This window comes from Epinephelus lanceolatus, chromosome 8, assembly GCF_041903045.1.
Source record: "Epinephelus lanceolatus isolate andai-2023 chromosome 8, ASM4190304v1, whole genome shotgun sequence".
NCBI lineage: Eukaryota > Metazoa > Chordata > Actinopteri > Perciformes > Serranidae > Epinephelus > Epinephelus lanceolatus.
In genome coordinates this window covers 16299058-16322551 of record NC_135741.1, presented here as the reverse complement: position 1 = coordinate 16322551, position 23494 = coordinate 16299058, and the positions used below count along the sequence as shown (strand labels likewise).

The following is a 23494-nucleotide window of genomic DNA, read 5'->3' as shown; positions in this document are numbered from 1 at the left end:
GTGAGTGTGTTATAAAGTGGCATAAAGTGTGTGTGAATGGGTGAATGTGACTCGTCGTGGATGACTAGAAAGGTGCTTTACAAGTGCGGGTCCATCCAAAAGAAATATATTAAGGATACAGTTTTTGAGGAGTTAAAATAAAGGTAGAATGTGTGATGATTTGATTCTTAGCAATAAAGAAAAATCATTTTTCTTAAAATTATTAGGTTGTTATTATAATTTTACAGTCTTCTGATGAATAATGCATGAATGAATAAGAGGTTTGTTTGATACATAGTGAAATTATTTCACTTCGCTCTTGTTTGTGAGTGCCCCAAAGTTAAAGTAATAAACCTGAAAACAAAGAATCAGGAATGAGAGTGTACATAAACCTAAACAATCCATAATCAAAACAGTCTAATAGTGGTGTGTGTGTGTGTGTGTTTCAGACTATCACTGTATAATCCTAATACAGTGTCTCCTTGTTAAAGGAGTCTTGGCTGCATCACAGTTTGAACACAAGTGGACTGATAGAGACAACAATCTATGGGAGCTGCAAGCATCTCAGCTAACTGGCTTGAGTGCTCAGTCAGATCAATAAGTAGGGAAGATGCATTCATCTCAGTTTTAAGGTGGCTTTCCTCGCAGAGCTCTTAGGTAGCAATTATTATCTCCTGTGGTCCTCATTCTGTCGCTCACAACCTCTGAAGCAAAGCGGGGAGAAATACCACAACCTGTGATGCATGACTTTAAACTGGTTAAAATACATATCACCATATTATCCCACTCTGACTGAAACACAGTGGTGCTGCTGCATGTGGGGTGGAGCACCTTAAAACGCTCCACAATGACAAAGCCCTGCCCTCATCTTCACAGAACCAGTATTTGGCATTTCTGTTATTTGTTAGGAGGAATATCTGTCAGAACATGCCGTTTTCTGACAAGCAGACCAACTTGTAAAGTTAGATGGGGTGGCATGAAACTAAAATTAGAACATAACATGGCTTTGTGCTTTAGATTACTGGCTATAATTGTGTGCTGCTGTTTTATGGGAACAATGTATGCTGAAGCCATCAGGGCATATTGACCGGGGGATGTTGATGAAGCTGGTTTATTCTCAGATGGTGTCAACTCCAGTTTGCGGAAAGGACCTATGAGCCATCTGTAATTAGGGGTACCTCAGGGGACCCTCACAGGGATGCTACGGAGATGGTGAACACATGGTGAGTGTGGAGGGGTATGGTTTCATAATTTTCCTGTGTCAGGGCAAGTTTGGGAAAAAAGAAGGTGTGTGATTGGCAAACAAAAGCTCAAGTTTAAGTGTGTTTTGATGTTTGAACCCATTTGAAATCCATATAAACTAAAGAATGAAGCATCTGTGCCGGTTAAAAAAAATCTCCACAGTTAAAATAGGTGGATTTTTTTATTATCTAGTTGCATGCCATAAAACAATGTGGCTTTTTACGGTCTTTTTGAGCACACATTTAAATATAAAATGACTGTCATGAATATGAGGAAGGCTCCAAAATGAATTCCAATGCTGCACTGTGTCCAAACATCCAGCTGGTGGCGCACATGGAGTTCATAATGGATTACTCCTTCGCTCCAAACCGGTAGTGGGCTGATTTTTATGTGCTTTTCAAAAGATACTGCTGCAACTTATATTTTAACAAATGCACGTTAAAAACTGAATCAATATTGGATATGCATGTGCACAAAAATACCCACTATGAGGTCATGGTTGCTGCAGCGGCTGCAGAATATGACTTTAAATATAGTATATATGTAGTTTATGGTTGTATTATGATGGCCTAACACTTTATGAATATACAGTTGATTTTTTAATAAGCAAAAACAACGGTTTCCCCAAAGTGGGAGGGATTTAACGTGTGCTAAAGTTGCGCAGTGTGAGTGATGCTTGCGACTCTTGTTATGACTGCAAGGTCCTGTTTCAATCACTGGCGTCAGACGGACGCACGACACCAACTCAAACCTTTTCACCTTCTCCTCAACAACGTAAATATTGATCGGGAAAAGCGGAGGCAGTCAGCGAGCAACTTGTGGGAGTTTTAATTTGAAAGCGCTCCACGGGATTTAAAGAATATCCCTCGTCGTGTCACTTTGAGGGTCCGAGGGATTTTTTTCGCTTTAACCACGGAGTGCACGGAGTGGGAGATAAAAACTTTCCCCCTCTGGCGTTATTATATTCGGTGGCTCGTAAAAGCACACCCGCCTGTGACCTTCACGATTTACATTGTCGCGACTTTCACCGGATTCAAGATAATTCGCCACAACTCAAGGATCCGACTTTTTCCCTTTTTCTTTGAATGCGTTGCAAATATGATGATGTCACCGACGCCACTTTTTCCTGAAGTTATGGCGGAGCACAACTTTTCTAACTTCTCTTGGTAAGCACACACAGGCTACAGGCTCTTAGCATCGCCTCTCTTTGTCAAAATATGCTTTTAAATGCTAACAACAGCCACAAGTGTTAAACTGCTTCTCCGTACGGCTCATGAACCGCGACATGCAGCGTTTGAAAAAGTGAAATTTGAATGGAGGGTGAAGGCAGAAGCGGTGCAGTGAAGTTTGACGACAGACTTCGCCTCTTGAGGGCCTACAGGCAATTTCACAGCAATAACTGGATCTACCAGGCCTTATAAAAACACACGTAGGCTACTAATAGCTTGTGTAGTTGTGTCAGTGCTGCGCACGGGTCACAGCAGCAGGCTCTGCTCCGTGGAAGCTGCTTTTCACTGGAACTCAAATGAAGGCGTCCAGAAGTCAAGTTTAGCCAGCTTCCCAAAATATGCTAACCTGCTGACATTGATCTCACCTACATTTATGACTTTGAACGCATCATTAAAGCCACAGAAACTGCTCACAGTAGCAAAGCTGGCTGTGTTATGCAGGCTGACCTGTTATGTAGAACAGATCCAAGTCTAGTGATCCAGGACTTCACAGTTATTTCTGGTGGAAACTCCTTTTCCTTTTCATGGATGGATCACAGCAACTTGTTTTGAACACAGCTCCCTGCAGCATGGTGGGAAGGGTGGAAGACATACAATCTTCCACAATCATGCATTTCTGTGCTATTGACACACCGGTATGTGTGTTGTGACAGCTAACCACTAACTGCAGTAAATCATCTGCTCAGTGGGAACAGGTCTTTGTGTAGGACACAGCAGAGGTAATGAGCAGCTTTGCACAGTGAAAGTATACACACTGAGAATAAGGGGCAAGGAGAAGTGACACTGAAGACTATATATATATTGTAAAGGATCATTTTAGGGGCAAGACATTTAGGTGAGAGGACTTCAGCTTTTCTGTTTTTCTTCTAGGTTTTTATACAGTGGATTTATAATAAAACAGTCACCGTAAAACTTCAATTAAAGGCCCGGGCTACTATTTGGTCAAATCACTGGCTTATATTTGGGGCAGGCTCCTATACTGGACAGGCCTTTAATTCCTGTCACACAAAACTGTTGCTCAAAGTTGCAAAATACAATCAAATTGTGTATTTGAACCAGTATGAATATTACTTGTATAAAAATTAGGCTTTGAATAACATCCATTATGTGTAATGTTATGACACTTGTTTCACAGCACCTGAGGATATTGGCACCCAGCACGCCGACACAACACCACATTATCCTGTTAAAACAATATTCACAACTTTGATTAGTTTAATTTGTTTTACTTAATTCAAGTTTTCATTGGTTTTAAAGGCTTGGTAAATGGCATATATATATATTTTCTGCAGGCATACATGGATACAAGGCACATATTTCTTATAATATGGAGGTGGACTCTAGTAACATACAATAACATGCCACACATACGTCCTCGTACATCACTCTACAGGGTCACATAGTCACAGAGCCGTTTTTTTCAAAGGAATATAAATAACTTAGCAGGTAATCGAGGAATGGACACACATTCTGACTTAATGACAGCTTCAGAAAAAGGGAGACGTCACTTGTTTTTTCGTCATGCCGGTAAATCTGAATGATTTGCGGTCACCATTGGTGCTCATGGTTTCAATGAAATGAAATCAACCAAGCTAACAATGTGTAGCGTCTCCATATTGACAACAGTTGGAACATTTATATTTGTGAGTGTGATTTACACAGCTAACTAATGTTAGCCCAAGTGGGTAGTCAACAATCTGGTTTTATACTTTCAAAGAACTTGTATGGCCGCACCTAAAATGTCTTAAATTCAATTTTGTAAATATTTGGCCTCAAAAGTCTTTAAATAGCCTTAAATTCCAATTTGTGAGGTCTTAATTGCCACAAACATTTTATTTAATTTCATTTATCCATCTTTTGATTTCTTTTTGTCAAAATGAGTAAAGCTCTTCAGCATTACAGTTTCTAATATTACAAATACTGTCTCTTTACTTTATACTTGCACTTACGTGTTGGCCAAATGTAGATCAACCTAACCCACTCTTAGAACCGTGATCCTGTATAAAAATCTACCTCTGCACGGGACCACGTATAAACTATTTACCTCCATACCTGCCTTCAAAGATGAATTGTCCGAAAATCAGTCTAAAATTATATCTTGAAACGACACCCTGCTCAAGACACACCTGAATATATGCGATATATCTGTGAACAGTAGCCTCTAAAACGTGTGTTATCACTCTTAGCACACCATGAATATTTGTTTTTATTTACTATTATCAAATAACAATTGACAACCAACCATTACTCATGAAATGTCAATTCTAAAAATGAGAACTAATTTGAAGCGCTTTAAAATTACATCAAAGCACCAACAACACACCCATTTAAACAGGAAATAATGTCAGATGATGTAAGATAATGTGATGTGTCACACACTTATAATTCCCTCGTGCGAATGGTGACAAATAGGTTCCCGTGATGTTTATTTTAAAAGATTCAATTAGATTAAATCACATTCTTTGAGGTAGAGTTTGCCTCTTTACTAGGAAATGGGTGCGTGCAAGATACCGATACAGTAAATTAAAAATTCATAACTTTTTGTTTAGGCCTAGTTGAATACGGCACACCTGGATTTGGGAACCACTGCATTATAGCGTCACAATATTTTACCTGGATGTTGCGTTAATACACAGATGCCAAGTATCGCTTTTTTTTATTATATTATATATTGCGAATACAAATTAAACTTTTGGCAGCCTGCTATAATAATAAAGTAAATTGCTTTTTCAGTCCACTAGATCGGCTAAAGTTTGCTGCAATAAAAATGATTTAAGTGACATGAACAGACTGAAAACTTTATTTTAGTTTTTCTTATTTTCCTCTTTCTCTTTATTTATTTAGACCTTTGATTGTGATCCTTAACTGTCTGTTACAAGCTGTTCGGTGCTTGTCTGTTGCCTGACCGCACAGAAAAAAAGAGTGTGTTGAAAGCATATACTGTAAATAACACGACTGACTCTGCGGTGGCCTGAGATTCTCCTGGTCTGAGTGGATTAGTTTGTCTACATTGCTCTGCTGCTCCCTTCCAGATGAAAAGAAAAGAACAATTGCTGGTTTTATGCCAAAAAAAAGCACACGTGGTGTTCTTTAAACTACTGTGACTACAACTACTATACTGTTTAGTTTAGGGTTAAGCTGAGAGTAACAAGCACACAGGATCACTACACAGGTCTGAGCATACATGTACTCTTTACGTTTCCTGTCGCACGTCAGACGGGTTTGCTAGGAACACACTGACATAACCCTGAAATGGCCCTTATCACGCCATCATCAGAAAGGGTTGCTCCACTTGGGGAGATCATGTGTAGAGATGCCATAACCCGGACCTATCTTTGCTGCGCTCCTCTGTTGCAACTGACATCAGCTGCTTTTTCAATGGAGCGAAAACAAGTGAAAGCAATTTTTCAAAGCTGCAAAGTTAAATTCAAAGATCTCATTTGTGTAAAGAATATAAATTCAAACACTTATATACCCTAAAAAAAGATTGATGGAGGAACAGACTATTCTTTTACAGCTCTAATTTTTCATACCACCAACCTTGCGCAGAACAAAGAGAACTAACGTCATATTGATTAAGTATATAGTTGGTGATGTGAACTTTGAAGCATTTGGACTGTTAACACTGTGTGTTTACCCTTTTTTTCCAGACCATTGAGTGCACTTGGCTTTACTAATGGAGCACCTCCAGGGAGCGTGGAAGACCCTGAGCAACGGCTTCGGAATGAAGGACTCCGCGTTCGAGGGCCCGTGCCTCTCCCCGACTATGGTCCAAGGCTTCCCCTGCCAGCGTCGCTCCTCAGATGACAGCAAGATGCCTGACTCCAAGACTAGCAGCACTATTCGTGTCTACCTCCCGAACCAGCAGCGCACTGTGGTGAGTTGTTTTTTTCCCGCAGGTAGAAGATGACATACAGATTTCCAGGAATGCTGCATGGGTACGGTTACCTCAAGGCATATGGGACGACTTACATTTATGCAAACAGCGGAGGAATTAATACTTTCTCTTGTCCCTCAGGTGAACGTGCGACCAGGTATGACTCTGCACAATTGCCTGATTAAAGCGTTAAAGGTGCGAGGTCTGCAGCCTCAGTGCTGCGCTGTCTTCCGGCTGCACCCAGGACAGAGGAGGTGAGCTCAAATCTGTCGTGGGTTTGAAAGATCACAGAAACAAGTGAGCTTGCAATTATTGTCCCTGGTTTGACACCCCTTCATGTTAAGCCTTTTGTTAATTTCTTTAACAGTAAAAAGTTTCGGATGGATTGGAACACTGACTCCACCTCCCTGATTGGAGAAGAGCTACTGGTTGAGGTTTTAGATCACGTTCCCTTGACGACGCATAATTTTGTAAGTGCCTGAAGAATCGTACGATATGCTCACACTCCATTCACTGCAAACTTTCACCACTAAAGGAATACGTGTACATTTTTTTCCTGTCGTTTTCAGGTCCGGAAAACATATCTGAAACTAGCGTTCTGCGATATTTGCCAGAAGTTTCTTTTGAATGGTTTCCGTTGCCAAACTTGCGGCTACAAATTCCATGAGCATTGTAGCACCAAAGTGCCCACAATGTGTGTGGACTGGAGCAATATCAGACAACTGCTGTAAGTGTCTTCACCTTCAAATGGGAGCATAATGGAAAAAGTGCATCAGTAACTTACTGTAACAACACTTTTTGAACATCCTGAAGTATTCGTTATAGAAATATAACCAACAGACATGCTACCGTCCTACAGCTGTTCTCTGTATGAAAGCTTATCTTTAAAGGAATGCTTCACTCTGCTAAATGCCCATTTGGATAGCAGTACTCACCTTGTGTTATGTTGAATTCGGGAAGAAAACATTTTTCTCGCATGCCTCCATGGTGAACGAAGACTCCGAAAACAAAGAAAACTCTTGATGAGTAGGGGTCCACCTTTACCAGCAGCAACATCAGTTTACAAACCATTGACTGATGATTCAAACGTACCCTTTAAAACACCAATGTCACACAATAATCCAAACAAGCTTTCTGATTGAGGCAGCGGTAGACCAATATCTCTGGTGTTTATTGAGGTAAAATTACTGTTTTTTAACGGGGTCTGGTTTTTAAGAGAGCATAAGTTTCACTTTCAGTTGCCAAGTAAATTTAATGTTTTTAAGGGGTACTTATGCTGCGTTCCAGGCAAGTTTCTGAGCCCGAAAGTCACCACTTCAAGTCACGACTCACAACTTCAAAGCAAGGCAAGTCAGGCAAGTCACGCCAAACTGTCAAAGCAACAAGGCGGACCGTGCGGGTTTATGTTTGTTTATGATCACTTCTATCGCCAAAGGTGCTGGTTCCTTCCTCATTTGAGCGAAACGGAAGAGGAGAAACAGCGCATAAGGTCACAGATGCTATTATACTTTTTATTTAATGTTATCTGTGTGTTTGGAAACATATTTTGTATTGATGTATTCTTGCACTGGAAACTAGCTGTTAGAGTGGCTGCCAATAATGCATTACTTACTTACTGCCCTTTATGCCGGCTGGCATGTAGGGCAGCAGCAAAGGATCTCCACTCCTGTCTGTTCTGGGCCATATAATGCACCAATAATGCGTTAACATTAGGGTTATTTTTTGTCTGTTTCTCACCTTGTATCACCTGCATCAACACCGCATCCATGGGGATGCCATTGTTGCTTAGAGGAGTAAGGTAATTGGTTTAGAGGGCTGTGTGACGTCAAAAAAGCGTAACTGGGAGTACAGTGATCTGGTACATGTTCAGGGGTGGCAAGTTACGGGTTTGAGTGCACTTGCACGGGTAGAAGGTTGTAAAAACACGAGTTACAGGTTGCCTGGAATGCGCCATTAGCATACGAGTTTTGCGGTAAAATGTGGACCCCTATGACTTCAAATAATCAAGAATTTTCTCTGTTTTTGGATTCTTTGTTCACTGGAGGCATGCTAGAAATGCTAAGTTTTCTTCACAAATTCAACATAACACAGGGTGAGCAGTTGACAGACAAATTGTCATTTGCAGGTGTGAAGTAACCCTTTAGTTAATTTTAAGTCTAGTCAAATTGGATGTTGAATTCTTAGTGCACCAGAAATGCTGTTGAAATAGAACAGGGAAGGCCAGTTCTCCTGATACTATAGGTCTCCTGATTAGTTCCTACATTTGCATACTCACCCTGAGAGTAGGAACTTATTAGTGTTATTTTGCATGCGGGCTGCAGGTCTGTCAGCTATATTTGAAAGATCCATATCATTGGGAGTGACGAGATAAGCCGTAAGATGACAACCATTGTAGTCTTTAGCAGTCAGCTGTTATTTGACTAAGTACTCACACATTCCCGCACACTGTTTGCTATGAGGGATTCACTCCCTATCACTCTTCTATCTCCAGGTTGTGTCCAACACCTGGTGAGAGCGGTGCCCCGTCACTGCCCCCGCTGACGTCCCGGCGAATGAGAGAATCTTTAACACGGTTTCCAAGGTGAGGATGTTTTTATGCCTGATATGGCTATAACCCATCCTCTGTGTGTTTTTATTATTAGATATAACCTGTACTTGTTATAGTTACTGCCTGCAAGATAAAGTTCTTCTCATTCTCAGGTGCAAATAATATACGTACAAATAAGACTGCATTTTGGAAACAGAGCATGTGCATACACAACACCCAAACTATGTGAAAATGCTCTTGCTGAACTGAGCCCTCCTATTCTGCAACCAGAGCAAAGAAAAGTGACTTCTTTTTCAAACAGGCCCTGTAAACAAACAAAAGTTCTGTTTACATTCAGTGTACATTCAGTGTGACACACGAGAACACATTGCGTGTATCCTTGAGCTCTAACAAATGTGTTGAAAGCATTTCCTTCCTCATAACACATTTTAAAGCATTTTTAGATGTATCACATTTATATTTACTTGCTTACAGTTGTCTTCTTACCCATCTCTGCCGGTGCATTGCTGCATATTTTGGCGTGTCGCAGCAGGAACTTGTATCGCATCACCTACGTGCATTCATGTGCATCCTAGTGCATGTCCAAGAGATAAACAAAATGTGTACCGTCTTATGGGAAAAAGCTCCAAAGCCGCATGAGGTCAAAAAATAATCAGGGTGCTGCTTGGACTGTAAAACTCTGGCATAGCAGGAAGAATAAGAAAATGTTTTAAAGAAGTATTTCACTGCTGGAAAGATGTTTTTTTCATAAACTGGGCTGTCTATGCCGTAGAAAGATATAAATACCTTCGACATTGGTGCTACATGAGCAGGTGAGAACAGAGAATAATGACTGTAGTATTTGCTATTTTTCAAGAGGTTAAAAACCTACAACTGGTGGGTGATATAGTGTGAGTTGCCCTTTTGAAAACAAAAACAAAATGGTGGCCGGCTGGTCAAATGGTAATCTAATCTAATCTAACAGAATCTTGGTTCATAGTTGCTCAGCACGGCTTAGTTTTACTGTTTGAACTCGTTTTTTTTTTTGTTTTGGTTTTTTTTTTTTTCAGCCTTGTTTTTTACAGGAACCAGTAAGGCACCCATTTCCTGTTCACAAACTCTCATATTACAACTGAACAGTGCACTAAAATAAGTTTTGAAAACATTTTAGGTGATAAATAGGCAATGCAGTGACAGAATCTTGGTTTATATTTGCTCAGCACGGCCTAGTTTTATCGTTTGAACTCAGTTTTTTCAGCCTTGTTTTTTACAGGAACCAGTAAGGCACCCATTTCCTGTTCACAAATTCTCATATTACAGCTGAACTGCGCACTAAAATAAGTTTTGAAAACATTTTAGGTGATAAATAGGCAATGCAGTGACAGAATCTTGGTTTATATTTGCTCAGCACGGCCTAGTTTTATCGTTTGAACTCAGTTTTTTCAGCCTTGTTTTTTACAGGAACCAGTAAGGCACCCATTTCCTGTTCACAAACTCTCATATTACAGCTGAACAGTGCACTAAAATAAGTTTTGAAAACATTTTAGGTGATAAATAGGCAATGCAGTGACAGAATCTTGGTTTATATTTGCTCAGCATGGCCTAGTTTTATCGTTTGAACTCAGTTTTTTCAGCCTTGTTTTTTACAGGAACCAGTAAGGCACCCATTTCCTGTTCACAAACTCTCATATTACAGCTGAACAGTACACTAAAATAAGTTTTGAAAACATTTTAGGTGATAAATAGGCAATGCAGTGACAGAATCTTGGTTTATATTTGCTCAGCACGGCCTAGTTTTATCGTTTGAACTCAGTTTTTTCAGCCTTGTTTTTTACAGGAACCAGTAAGGCACCCATTTCCTGTTCACAAACTCTCATATTACAGCTGAACAGTGCACTAAAATAAGTTTTGAAAACATTTTAGGTGATAAATAGGCAATGAGGTGACAGAATCTTGGTTTATATTTGCTCAGCATGGCCTAGTTTTATCGTTTGAACTCAGTTTTTTCAGCCTTGTTTTTTACAGGAACCAGTAAGGCACCCATTTCCTGTTCACAAACTCTCATATTACAGCTGAACAGTGCACTAAAATAAGTTTTGAAAACATTTTAGGTGATAAATAGGCAATGCAGTGACAGAATCTTGGTTTATATTTGCTCAGCACGGCCTAGTTTTATCGTTTGAACTCAGTTTTTTCAGCCTTGTTTTTTACAGGAACCAGTAAGGCACCCATTTCCTGTTCACAAACTCTCATATTACAGCTGAACAGTGCACTAAAATAAGTTTTGAAAACATTTTAGGTGATAAATAGGCAATGAGGTGACAGAATCTTGGTTTATATTTGCTCAGCATGGCCTAGTTTTATCGTTTGAACTCAGTTTTTTCAGCCTTGTTTTTTACAGGAACCAGTAAGGCACCCATTTCCTGTTCACAAACTCTCATATTACAGCTGAACAGTGCACTAAAATAAGTTTTGAAAACATTTTAGGTGATAAATAGGCAATGCAGTGACAGAATCTTGGTTTATATTTGCTCAGCACGGCTTAGTTTTATCGTTTGAACTCAGTTTTTTCAGCCTTGTTTTTTACAGGAACCAGTAAGGCACCCATTTCCTGTTCACAAATTCTCATATTACAGCTGAACAGTGCACTAAAATAAGTTTTGAAAACATTTTAGGTGATAAATAGGCAATGAGGTGACAGAATCTTGGTTTATATTTGCTCAGCACGGCCTAGTTTTATCGTTTGAACTCAGTTTTTTCAGCCTTGTTTTTTACAGGAACCAGTAAGGCACCCATTTCCTGTTCAAAAACTCTCATATTACAGCTGAACAGTGCACTAAAATAAATTTTGAAAACATTTTAGGTGATAAATAGGCAATGCAGTGACAGAATCTTGGTTTATATTTGCTCAGCACGGCTTAGTTTTATTGTTTGATCTGAGTTTGAGAGACAGAAAGAGGGGCAGCTCTCTCTCTCTCTCTCTCTCTCTCTCTCTCTCTCTCTCTCTCTCTCTCTGTGTCTCAACCCCCTTCTACTCTCTTTGTAGCCCTTGTGGCAGCAGGCCTACAACTATATGATGATGCACAATCTGTAGGTCAAGCAACAGCCCTAGTATTGCATCATCTGGTGGATTTTCGCTGGCAAATGAGTAGGGAGATCCGGGCACTGTTAAGACGGAGGGAGGTTTACCATAGTTCATTTACACATACTGCCCATATTGTTAGCCTTTAATTAAAAACAAATAGTCCTTGTATGTTACAGGATAATAAAACAGAGCTACTGAATGAGTATACTGTAAACAGGGGTGGAGAGACACTGGCAGGTTAGGTAGGCATGACCGTTGTCATTTTCTGTTATTGGTCATGCTCCACTGCAAAACAGACGCAGTCCTAATGTGTAAAGAGCCTTAATCTGAATTGAATTAAATCCTGTTTTTAATGACGTCCTCAGCTTTATGGGGGCTTACCAGTCCAAGTGCTGATGTAACGGGAGGCGTGAAAAGAGCCTGTTGTTTCAGGGGCACTTAAAATGGTTAAAAAGCACTCTGAGTCTGCCAAATTAGCGCTCACAAAGTATCAAGTTGTTCCATGCAGAGGTGATCTCAAATACTCTTTTGAAACATAGTTTTGCATTGCCAGAAGGGGGATTGTTCTCGAGGAGTGCACTCCATGGTCATAAATGTGATTTAATATGATCTCTGTTCACATACGTCATACCCCCATTTTAACCAGCGGCTACAGTTCACTACAGTTATTAACAGGAGGTGTACCAAGACGTCAGACTAAATTCAAAGCTGAGAGTTTTATTTATGGACATCAGGCACAGTTGTTGATCATGTTTTTGGTTATTTTAACCTGTTAAAATCTGATTCTGTGCTTGTAAAAGGAAACATCTCAAGTCAGACTCACATTTGGATTGTTTGCAGATTAACGTATTTGGCTGGTGAGCTTTGTACTCTTCAGCTGAGCCAACACTGATCTTGGCAAACATCAAGGGCAACATACCTCTGCAGTGTCACGCTAGCCAAAAATGGGATAAGAGGAAGGCCACAACAAAATTAACCAATAACCACTTCCTCACAGGGCTATTTTTCAGTTTTACTTTGTGTTCTGTTTTCACCACATAGTAGGCCTCTCATTGATTTTGCATGTGTGGTATCAGTGGCAAAACATACACAGGTGATGCTTTGATGAGGAAAGTCAGAGAGAAAATGACAGAAATGAAACCAGAAAGCCCCTGCATCAACCACCACCACACCCATTGCAGGCCAGTTTTAAAGAAGTCACAGAACTCAGTGTGTCCTTTGACAGTCAGTGGTGTGCTGCAGACAAACAATAGCCGCTGTGTCGTAATATTCGATCTTTGTTCACCTCCACAGCTCAGCCCACCGATATTCCACCCCCCATGCCTTCAACTACACCGCGCCTTACACGCCCACAGGCGGCGGGCTCTCCCAGAGGCAGCGCTCCACTTCCACGCCCAACGTCCACATGGTTAGCACTACCCTGCCTGTAGACAGCAGCATGATCGAGGTAACTACACACCGTATGGGCCCCTTGGGTACTCCTGTAGGTTCAAGCCACTCCTAAAATATCCCTTGCCTGAGAGTGATCTTGCCCGCCTACGTACATCTCAGGCATTCCAACTATCTTCGCCTGGCTTTTTTCTACCTCTGCGTTAAGTAATCCACCTGGACAGGGTTGAGCCTGTTTTATGTAATTCCCCTGATGGCATCTTATTTTAGCGATTTTAAAATGTGCGACACTTGACTTCCCCCCTGTTCAGTTCTAGTTTCTGCTTTTTCACTGCCCATGTTCTTGCATAATCAGCTCACTTGTTTTGCATGCTTTGTAGAATATTCTCCCTGTATTCTGTCCAGGTAGTAACCTGGACGCCACTGTTGTCATCCTCCTTCCTTACTGTCCTTCACTGTGTCCCTTTTCCTCCTGTCCCCACTGGCCTGTTGTATTGTGTACCCTGCTGGGGGAGTAGCTAGACTGCCTGAATACGTCCCCAAGCTCCTGGTGCCATAGATTCTGGCTGAAGAGGAAAGTAGGTATTGTGCACTTCCCCCAGTCTTTTGTTGAAGCCTCATCCGAGAGTCCAGAAAAGGTTAGAAAGCGGAGCGTCTGTGTGCGGTCTGAATGGCATGCATTGCAAACAGACTATCTGCATTCACATCTAAGAACTGAAGTCAAACCATGAGTGACAGCACAGCATGTGGTTAACTGTATGAGCACACTGACAGAAATTTGTGTGTGCTTTTTTTTTTTTGTCTCTGTAGGATGCAATGCGTGATCATGACTCGGGTAAGTGCTCACTCTGCATTTCATTAGCATCACGTTGTGTACTTTTGTGCTGCATCACATACTTCCTCCCTGCGCCCTCACCACAAATGTCCCCCTATTAGACTGTGTATTCATGTAAACTTTCAGGTTCATACATGTACCTAAAGCTACATGCTTTAATGTTCAAGCAACACTTTATTTTCCTCATACTGTCTGTGCTGGAGCATCTGTATTCATCCTCTGCCTTAAAAGGCTCAGTTTAGGTGCCTGACTCTTAAAGCTCCCCTGCTGGAAAAGCCCCCTGATTGGTCAGGGTTTCCGAATCTTCATATCACGACATCACTACACCATCACTGCAGCCAACTTTCTAAAAAACAAATTCAGAAAAATCACCAGTTAAAGCTTCTAAATTCAACCCTGCATGTCCCAGCAGGAATATAATCCGAAATCAGGGAGAAATTAACAACATAAGCAACCAAGTTTAGATGTTTACGTGATGTTAGCATTTTGCTACATGTACGTTAACAGTGTACTTGCAAGAGGGAACGATTGTAGCAGAGAATAGCTGCACTTTATACCGTGAAAAATAAACTATGAATGCCTCTTAACACAACCAGACATTTTCCAGCAGGACTATGATCCAGAATTGGGTAGAAATGAACAACATTGGCAACCAAGATTGCATGTGTCCCTGACGTTAACATGTAGCTACATGTAGCAGTGTAGGCTATGCCAGGAGCGGATGACCATATAAAGAAATCTGGCACACTGTGACAACAGAGTATTCAGAACAGTCTGAAGCCTGAGGTTTTTGCTCACAGGGATTACTTTTACATACATTTACCTTACTATTTGAAACTTTAGCCACTTCGATATGAATGTCTGACTTTGTAACACTAAATATAAGACACAAAATACAGAAAAGCATCATAGGTCTCCTTTGAAACATAAGAGGTGTTCAAATTCAGACCTGTCTTTTTAAATTGTCTGTCCAGCCTCCCCCTTCTCCCTCCAATATGGAAATGACTCATCACAGCATCTGACATTGAGGGCTAATCATAATTAGGGAATTTCCCCACTGGTTAATAAACTTGTGACAACACTGATGTTACTGATTACACCAAATTGTTTACAAAAACAGATAATACAAACAGAGCAGCCGCGCACATCCAAAAAATGAAAAAGGTGCTGGACTACATGAGTAAAACTGAAAAGACAAAGAAAAGTTCGCACACTTAAGCTCTCTTTAGGTGCATTTATTCCAACATCCTGGAGTGACGTCCTACAGCTGTATTATTCAGTCTGAAGAACGGCACCTGTGGCCCGAAACGTCACTCCAGGATGTTGGAATAAATGCACCTAAAGGGAGCTGAAGTGTGCAGACTTTTCTTTGTCTTTACAAAAACAGATACCCATCATTAAGCGCTGTATTAAATTACTGCTAATGCAAACCGAACATTTCCTACTGCTGTAGCTTCACATTAAAAGCGTTCCACTGGTGAAACACCAGAGTTGACTTTTATTATGAACTAGTCACAGGAAAGGCTCTGTGTCTGTCAGTGAGATCAGCACTGCTGCTATTGTTCCTCAAAAATGCAAAAACAAGATAACAATCATCTTCAGCATGTGTTGATAGCAGATCAGTGTGTGTTGTAGTACTGCACGGAGCAATGGAACAAGACGGAGTTGCACACCTCCAGCTTCTTAGCGATGTAATCAACTCCTTTTCCTTCATCAACGTTATCAAGTTCCCCATTAGTATTGGGTTTAAATCTGAAATTTTGCCATGTAGGCAATTTTGCTTTTCGCTTTGGCACTAAAACCCTGACCATCGTCTTGATGGTGAACTCTCCTTATAAGTGAAATTCGACTCCTGCTAGACTAATCTGCAACTCTGCTGCTGCACAGACTGGAGCAGACTCTTTGTGTTTGTAATTGTAGCGTTCGTTGTCCAACAAAGTATAGCTTTAAAAAGCAAAGCTGCAGTGGGCAGGTAATGTAATCGGTGTATGCCTGAACATTGTGTAACACCAGTAACACCAGCTATCGCAGTAAGCCTATTGCAAGCCGTCTGCATGTGAAAAAGACTCTACAGAGCTTTGTCATTGATCTTTATACATTTTTTTCCCATTCCACTCTACGTGGTTATCAAATGCAACGTCCCCCTATCATAGCTCCCTTCTCGAAGCGTGAGCCTGTTACAATGGGAAGCTTGAAGGGGGAGAACTGGGACAAAGGTTGCATCCCAAACCATTTGATATTCACTGTACACTTTATAGTAATGTTTGCCCTTTCCTAGTGTTGCCTGAATGTCTAGAGAGAATGCCTGTGTCCCATTTAGTGGCATCTGACATGTTATATAACCCTCTACATAGAATTTCCTGTACAGTGAGTAATAAATGATTTTAGACACAGCCAGAGAGTCTTCCATCCTGAACGGCTTCCTTCTCTTTGTATTCCTGAAGCGGGGAGTTCCCCCAATCAGAGCCCTACTGGCTGGACCCAGCACCAGCCCAAAGCCCCTGCACCTGCCCAGCGAGAGAGGGCCCCGTCCTTCAACACTCAGGAGAAAAATAAAATTGTAAGTTCAAAGTCTTGCCTTTTATGCAGGGGTGGAAGTAGCAAATGGCATTTACTCTTGTTGCAGTAAGTCATTTTTTAAGATTTGGTCATTTTACGCAGAGATTCTTTATCTCATGTGTTGTATGTGTGTATATGTGTCCTCTTTCCCTCCCTGCTTGTATGTTGCATTAAGAGTAAAAACTCTCAGAGCAGTTATGCAATCTGCCCTACAGAGTACTGGCTAATTATGATTACTGGTAATGTTTAGTTTGTGTGTCACATCAGTGTCACCTTCTTGATTTCTGTTCATCCAGAGGCCCCGGGACAAGCGGGACTCGAGTTACTACTGGGAGATCGAGGCCAGCGAGGTGTATCTCAACTCCCGCATCGGTTCAGGCTCATTTGGAACCGTGTACAAAGGGAAATGGCATGGTAGGAATGCATTTCAGACGGGGCAGGGCACATTCAGGTGTAACCACTAACACTTTCACTTAAGACTTTCAAATAAGTTACCTGGCACATTAAATGGGCTGGAAAATGTGCATGTTGCTCAGCTTTTCATATGACCTCACAGTGGATGTTATGAGTCAGCGCTAACTGAGCAGAGTGTTTTTGTCGTAGGTGATGTAGCAGTGAAGATTTTAAAGGTGACCGACCCCACACCAGAGCAGTTCCAGGCTTTCAGAAATGAAGTGGCAGTCCTGAGGTGAGAAATGGGTTTTTAGTAGGTTTTTCAGCCATTTTGACAGTTGCAGTCGTCTTCTTTGCAAACTTCAATCTTATCTTCGTTTTGGTGATTTCCTCTTCCTCTCTGCCGCTGGTCACAGGAAGACACGACATGTCAACATCCTGTTGTTCATGGGCTACATGACGAAGGACAACCTGGCCATTGTGACCCAGTGGTGTGAGGGCAGCAGCCTCTACAAGCACATTCACGTCCTGGAGACAAACTTTAAGATAATCCAGCTCATAGACATCGCCAGGCAGACAGCACAGGGCATGGAGTGAGTCCCTAATAATTGAGCATGTCTGATATTCTGCCAAATTAGATGCAACTGAGATGTCATCAGTATTTCCTTCTTGTCGTTTTTAGCTATCTGCATGCAAAGAACATCATCCATCGTGACATGAAGTCCAACAGTATCCTTTCTATCAACTCTTTTAAGTTTGTGTAGTTTGAAAGATAACTGTGACACCGTGTTCCTCAGACTGGTCAGGATCTGTGTTTCCTCAGTGTGCTTTGGCTTTTACTCCTTGACAGCAGCGTAGACATCTTTTTGCATGAAGGACTAACAGTAAAAATTGGAGACTTTGGTCTGGCAACAGTGAAGGCCAGATGGAGCGGCTCACATCAGGTGGAGCAGCCTTCTGGATCCATTCTCTGGATGGTCAGTAACATGACTTTAATTTCACTAAAGCTCATGAGACAACTTTATTAGGACACTTATTAAGCTGTGAAGCTCAATGAACAGATAAAATAGGGAAAATGAAATGTCATGTATTGTCCACAGGCTCCTGAGGTTATCCGGATGCAGGATAACAACCCGTACAGTTTCCAGTCTGACGTCTATTCCTATGGAATTGTTCTCTTTGAGCTCATGACGGGAGAGCTCCCATACTCCCAGATAGCAACTAGAGATCAGGTAAAGTCTCGTCATTTACATGGCACACTGAATGTCAGGTGACAGTAGTGTGGTGGTACAGCAGTGCATAAAGTAGCTCTTTTACATACACACGTGCTGGCTCGGCTTGCTCTGCGCTTTAGCCAATCACAGTGGAAGGGGCGGGGCCGAGAAGTGCAGGTGTTCCCAGGAAATGTGCACCTACAGAAACGGCAAGGCAACCGTTCCGCCCAAAACGCTGTCTCATAAATGTGAAAAACATGGACAACAGCACAACTTAAAAGCGTTGTGCATCCACCAGCACACCTTCCACTACTCACGACAGGAAAAAAGGGCATTAGCGGCAACGTTTTTACCGCCATTTGGTTCGAGTTGCACGTAGGAGTGTAACACTGGGGGCACCGCCGGAAGTGAAGGGGGTAAGCGATCCCCGAGGCCCCTGCACTTCCATTAGTCGAAAAACTACGGGCAGTGCCTCCAGAGGTAAATGAAGAATTTTTTTTTTTTTTTTACCAATGGATTTCCAGATTGGTCTCAGCTGAACATGAAGAACTATCTGCAATGTTTGGCATCTGCAGTGGAGGATATTTAAACATGTCCCTGAGTCATTCCTAAATACAAAAACAGGTCAGCACACCAGAAACTGCTCCTTTTGCAAATTTTAATCGAATCACCACATGTGATGTTTCGGGCACCAGCCCTTCATCAGACATGTGATGTCATCTGATGAAGCGCTGGTGCCCGAAACGTCACATGTGGTGATATGATTAGAATTTCCAAAAGGAGCAGTTTTTGTATTTTTGACGAAGCTCATCTCACATCACCAACCCGCTTGGAGATGTTCTGGTGCTCTTAGACCCGTCTCTGGAGATGGTCCATCTCAGGCACATCTTGGCAAAACTTGTATTTAAACTGGTAATGGAAACACAAATTGATGTGGCGTGGTTTGACTCGGCACAGCCAAAAGGGCCAATGGAAAAGCCCTATATGGAACATAAAGACGCTGTTATGATACTCACCCATTATAGTGGCGTTTCCACTAAACTCTTTCAGTATAGTACCCTTGAAACCTGCACATAATCTGTACCGACATTTACCTACCTGTTTTGCGTTTCCACTGCAGATGGTACTCTTACATGTAGGCGGGGTTGTTATGTAATAGCCGCATTTCTGCTTAATCTAGTTCTTGTTGTATGTCCTCTTCACCAATGATTCAGAACAAAAAAGGACAGTCTGGATTGTTTAGACTCTGTCACACTTGATGGGATATGCACAGAGTACTTTTTGAGTGAGAGTCATGGTTCTTAACAGACTGCAGTGTTTCTAGCTTCACTGTTTAGTAACAGATCAGGGTGCTAGGTACCTCAACAGAAGGGTGACGAAAAACAGGATTGAATAGAGCAGTTCTATTAGTACCACCTGCAACTTTTGACAACAGAAAATGCAAACATAACTGTTTGAATGTGTAATGAACTGAACTGAACTGTTCTGTGTGGTGGAAATGAGGCCTATGTCTTCCACACACTCAGTAATTGTTTTTGTTCATCAAAATCAATTTGTGTCAAGCTGGGTTGCATGTTTTTGCTACCTTGTAAGGTTCGGTCATGTAAAATCGGGCCCTAACCCAGAGTCAGACAAGTGTCTCAACTTCGGACCTCGCCTGGGTCCCAGACTGTGTCACGCTGCGAGCCGAGGCCAGGAGGCGGTGGAAAGACACTGGGTTGCTGTCTGAAGGGGGTTGTGGAGCTGGCCTAAAGCCCACCATGGAACAGAGGCGGGCGTCCTGGAGCCACTGGCCTAATTTTAGACGCCGTAACACAACCCTGTTCGTGTGTGAGAAAAGGGGTGCATGGCTTTGCGTATGTGTGTCTGTGGTTTTTCGTCCTCCCGCAGGCCACGAGTCCTGGTCTGGATCGCGTCTGGCTCTTTGTTGAGTTCAGTTTACTGTGTATTCGACGTAGGCTAAAATTGCTGCACAAAGTGTGCCCATAAGTAGTTACGATCCTTGCTGAACTGGCAAGAACACAAAGTACTTCTGTCATCCATTATCTCTGCAGCATCATGCACTCATGCCTCAGCAATAGCTCCAGTGTTTTAGATGCTTGTCACCTTCGATTCGCCAGCTGTATTTCTAAAATATCTCTGAGGTGGACTGCTGATTTGGGATTGATCGGATGTCTTTTACTGTCGCACTAACTTAGATCAATCGACTGTAAAATATTTTCAAAGTTATAAATGCTCCACACAGTCCCTCAGTCTCATCTGCTGCCTGTGACTCTCTCCTTTCAGATAATCTTCATGGTGGGAAGAGGCTATTTGTCCCCAGACCTCAGTAAGCTCTACAAGAACTGCCCCAAAGCCATGAAAAGGTTGGTGGCTGACTGCATCAAGAAGTCCAAGGATGAGAGGCCGCTCTTCCCGCAGGTGAGCTGCTCTCTAATTGAAGACTTCAAGCTGAACTAAGATGGTTTTGTTTAATCATTTTTTCTCTTTGATGCATTTTTTCTTTCAGATCTTGTCCTCGATTGAGCTTCTCCAGCATGCCCTACCTAAGATAAACCGCAGTGCCTCAGAACCGTCCCTGCACAGAGCCTCTCACACTGAGGATATCAATGCCTGTACTCTGACCTCCACCAGACTGCCTGTTTTCTAGACACCCAGACAGCACTGCCCCTCCTCCTCTCCTTACACGCCCCCCCATCCTTCTCTTTTGAAATATCCAAAATAGCCCAAATGCTCAGTACGCTCTGAAATCTCTACACACAGATGCAAACATAGACCTAAAAATGTACATGCAATCATACATAAACCCATGCTAATCAGTAGAATATGTAAGGAAGAGAGGAGAGAGGGAGGTGCAGGGAGAAGTGCATCTGAGATTTTCTATGGAAGGGAGTGAGCGATGATGGCTCGCAGTGGGATGTGCACATGAAGACGCCGGCATAAGATACATCCAGGTGGTGCCTTGCTTATCGCTGCACGTATTAAGAAGTATGCAGAGGCTCCACAGTGGCAATGCATTTGGTAAAATTTGTAAATACATGCACGCACACCTACCTAAGATGACGATTAATGGACACTGAAGGAAGCTCAAGAGACAGACGGACGTGTCTCTCTTGATTTGGATTCTGTGATGTGAAGCACACCCTTCTATCCGGCCGCCCTCGGTTTCTGATGAAGAGGACTTTTTAAAGCTTACATGCCTTAAGAGGAAACAAAGCCTGGACTTAAGATCCCGCACAATTCACCTCCTCTTGTTATCACAAACAAAGCAGTTGGATGTAGTCCATTTAGTTGCACAGCAGTAGTTGATTTTGCATTGTCTTAAATGATAATGGCGTAGACATGGGAAATTGTTGTCTTCTTTTGTTCTTTTCTTCTTTTAATTGTCTTTATTTTTGGGTCATTTCTTCAGAGGAATTATAGCCTGTCAGCGAGCATGAGTGATGATGGAAAAATTGAATTTGCACATTCTAGCAAAAGCAATGGTTGTGTTTCAACAGTCTACACGTCGGCTTCAGAGCCTCGTGAGTAAAGTGATCTGTAGATAGCCACACGTTCTTATCAGTCCTCACCAGGTGATCACGAGCTGGACATTTGGCGGTTGTCTTAAATGTTTAAAATGATTTGGAAACTAATTTGTATTTGTTGTCTTTTGATGTCTCTTTCAAGAGGTTAAACGTTTTATTGTGTACTTGGTGAGAAAGTTGTCTATTCAATATTTTAATAAAATTAAGTTAAATTCCTTTGCCAAAGATGTGTTATTTGTTTCTTGGATGGCCATCATACTGTAGACTGTTTTGGTTATGTCGTGCAGCAACAAAAGCAGGTGAGGTGTTGACACCGGATCATACTGCCTCTCTTCTTGTTCACCAACACGGTAAAATCCCACACATGTGCAAGACTTTGTGGCAGGGTGAAATGTTTGCTGTAGCAGTGGCAACGTGGTGTAACCTCACAGGGGATCCAGGCCAGACACGCCACTGGGGGATTCCACCATTGGCTGATGCTACCGTGAGCTGCACGGCCTCTGGCAGGCTCGGTGGAACAACAATCATTCAGCAAGGGAGCGACATGTGGTGGAAAGAGAACAGTTGTATTTTGTTTTAGTGTAAACACGCAACGTGTAGGTCCTGCTGGGCAGGACCGCTTGACTTGGTTCAGTCCCAAGTGCAAATTTATAGTAAATATGGGAATATTTGCTGTGATCTAAATATGTGTTTACTTTTTAACGTTGTATGGCCCTTTGAATTCAAGTGTAGGGCAAAAACATGATGGGAGCTTTTTGAGTTCTTTATCTTATTTGAATCAAGTCTCAAAAAGCCCCATGACAGTGAAATAGACCTGATGTCATCAGAAGTGGAGCAATGCAACAAGAGCAAAGTCACTGACTGGCCGCTAGTGGTCTATTTTTATAACAGTTTTGCTATATGTGTTTATCAGTTCTATTTCTGCATTCTGACAAGTCACACAGGCTGGCCAAACTGAAACCAACAGAGACCAAACGCCCTACAGCCCCAGCCTACAGCAGCTCCATCTAGTGGGTGTTCTTCAATGATGTTTGTCAGCCCTCTTCATAGAAGAGACAACACAGTACCAGTCACAACAAGGTAAAAAATACTTAATTACAAGTAAAGTCCTGCCTAGTAAAGTAAAAGTACGTAAGTATTATCACAAAATGTAACCCTGTAACCCTTGTATCATAAAGTACTTCGTAGTAGCTGGTCAAAGTGGAGCTGTTAGAACAACTTTATATATGTAGTTCAGTGGCTCCCAAACTAGAGGTCAAGCCCCTCCAGAGGATCACAGGATAATCTGAGGGGTTGTGACATGATTAATGGTATAGGAGGTTGTTGTATTTGTAGTGCAGTGGTTCTCAAACCTTTTTAAATAATGCTAAGTCCCCCTTGACCAGCACAAAACATTTTGGGTAGAAACACACAGTTAACACATGTAAATGTGAAGGTGATTGTTGTGGCAATTTATTGCAGTCAACGATAGCACTTGAAGTAGGAATACTGAGTACAAAATCTGGTTTATCTAACTTGCATTTACAGTTTTATAAAACTTATTACAGTAAAGATATTTTAGGAGTTGCACATGGCTGATATTTTTAAAATTAACATTAAAAAAAAAAAAATCTTACATACCCCCTGGAGCACGTTAAG

General features: G+C 41.8%; 1 protein-coding gene across 3 annotated transcripts; it reads left to right on the top strand.

Annotated features, from left to right (window-relative positions):
• The first annotated feature begins 1099 nt into the window (after positions 1–1099).
• On the top strand, positions 1100–22081 carry raf1a (Raf-1 proto-oncogene, serine/threonine kinase a). 3 transcript variants are annotated; one of them, XM_033628902.2, is made up of 18 exons: positions 1100–1202; positions 6101–6327; positions 6469–6581; positions 6695–6797; positions 6897–7054; positions 8819–8908; positions 13233–13386; positions 13847–13966; positions 14139–14163; positions 16608–16723; positions 17019–17136; positions 17326–17410; positions 17532–17708; positions 17798–17844; positions 17974–18092; positions 18216–18347; positions 20616–20750; positions 20839–22081. In XM_033628902.2, the coding sequence occupies exons 2-18, from the start codon at positions 6127–6129 to the stop codon at positions 20977–20979; spliced, it is 2034 nt and encodes a 677-aa protein (XP_033484793.1). In that variant the 5' UTR covers positions 1100–1202; positions 6101–6126; the 3' UTR covers positions 20980–22081. The 3 variants fall into 3 exon arrangements, with proteins under 3 accessions (XP_033484793.1, XP_033484794.1, XP_033484792.1); XM_033628901.2 differs by lacking the exon at positions 1100–1202 and adding an exon at positions 1900–2387; XM_033628903.2 differs by lacking the exons at positions 1100–1202; positions 13847–13966 and adding an exon at positions 1881–2387.
• The last annotated feature ends 1413 nt before the right edge of the window (positions 22082–23494 follow it).

Bases quoted from the DNA above. Each gene is read 5' to 3' on its own strand.
- raf1a (XM_033628902.2), top strand. From the start codon at position 6,127: ATGGAGCACCTCCAGGGAGCGTGGAAGACCCTGAGCAACGGCTTCGGA. The intron at 14,164-16,607 runs GTAAGTGCTCAC...GTATTCCTGAAG, and splicing joins AATGCGTGATCATGACTCGG to CGGGGAGTTCCCCCAATCAG. The intron at 16,724-17,018 runs GTAAGTTCAAAG...CTGTTCATCCAG, and splicing joins CTCAGGAGAAAAATAAAATT to AGGCCCCGGGACAAGCGGGA.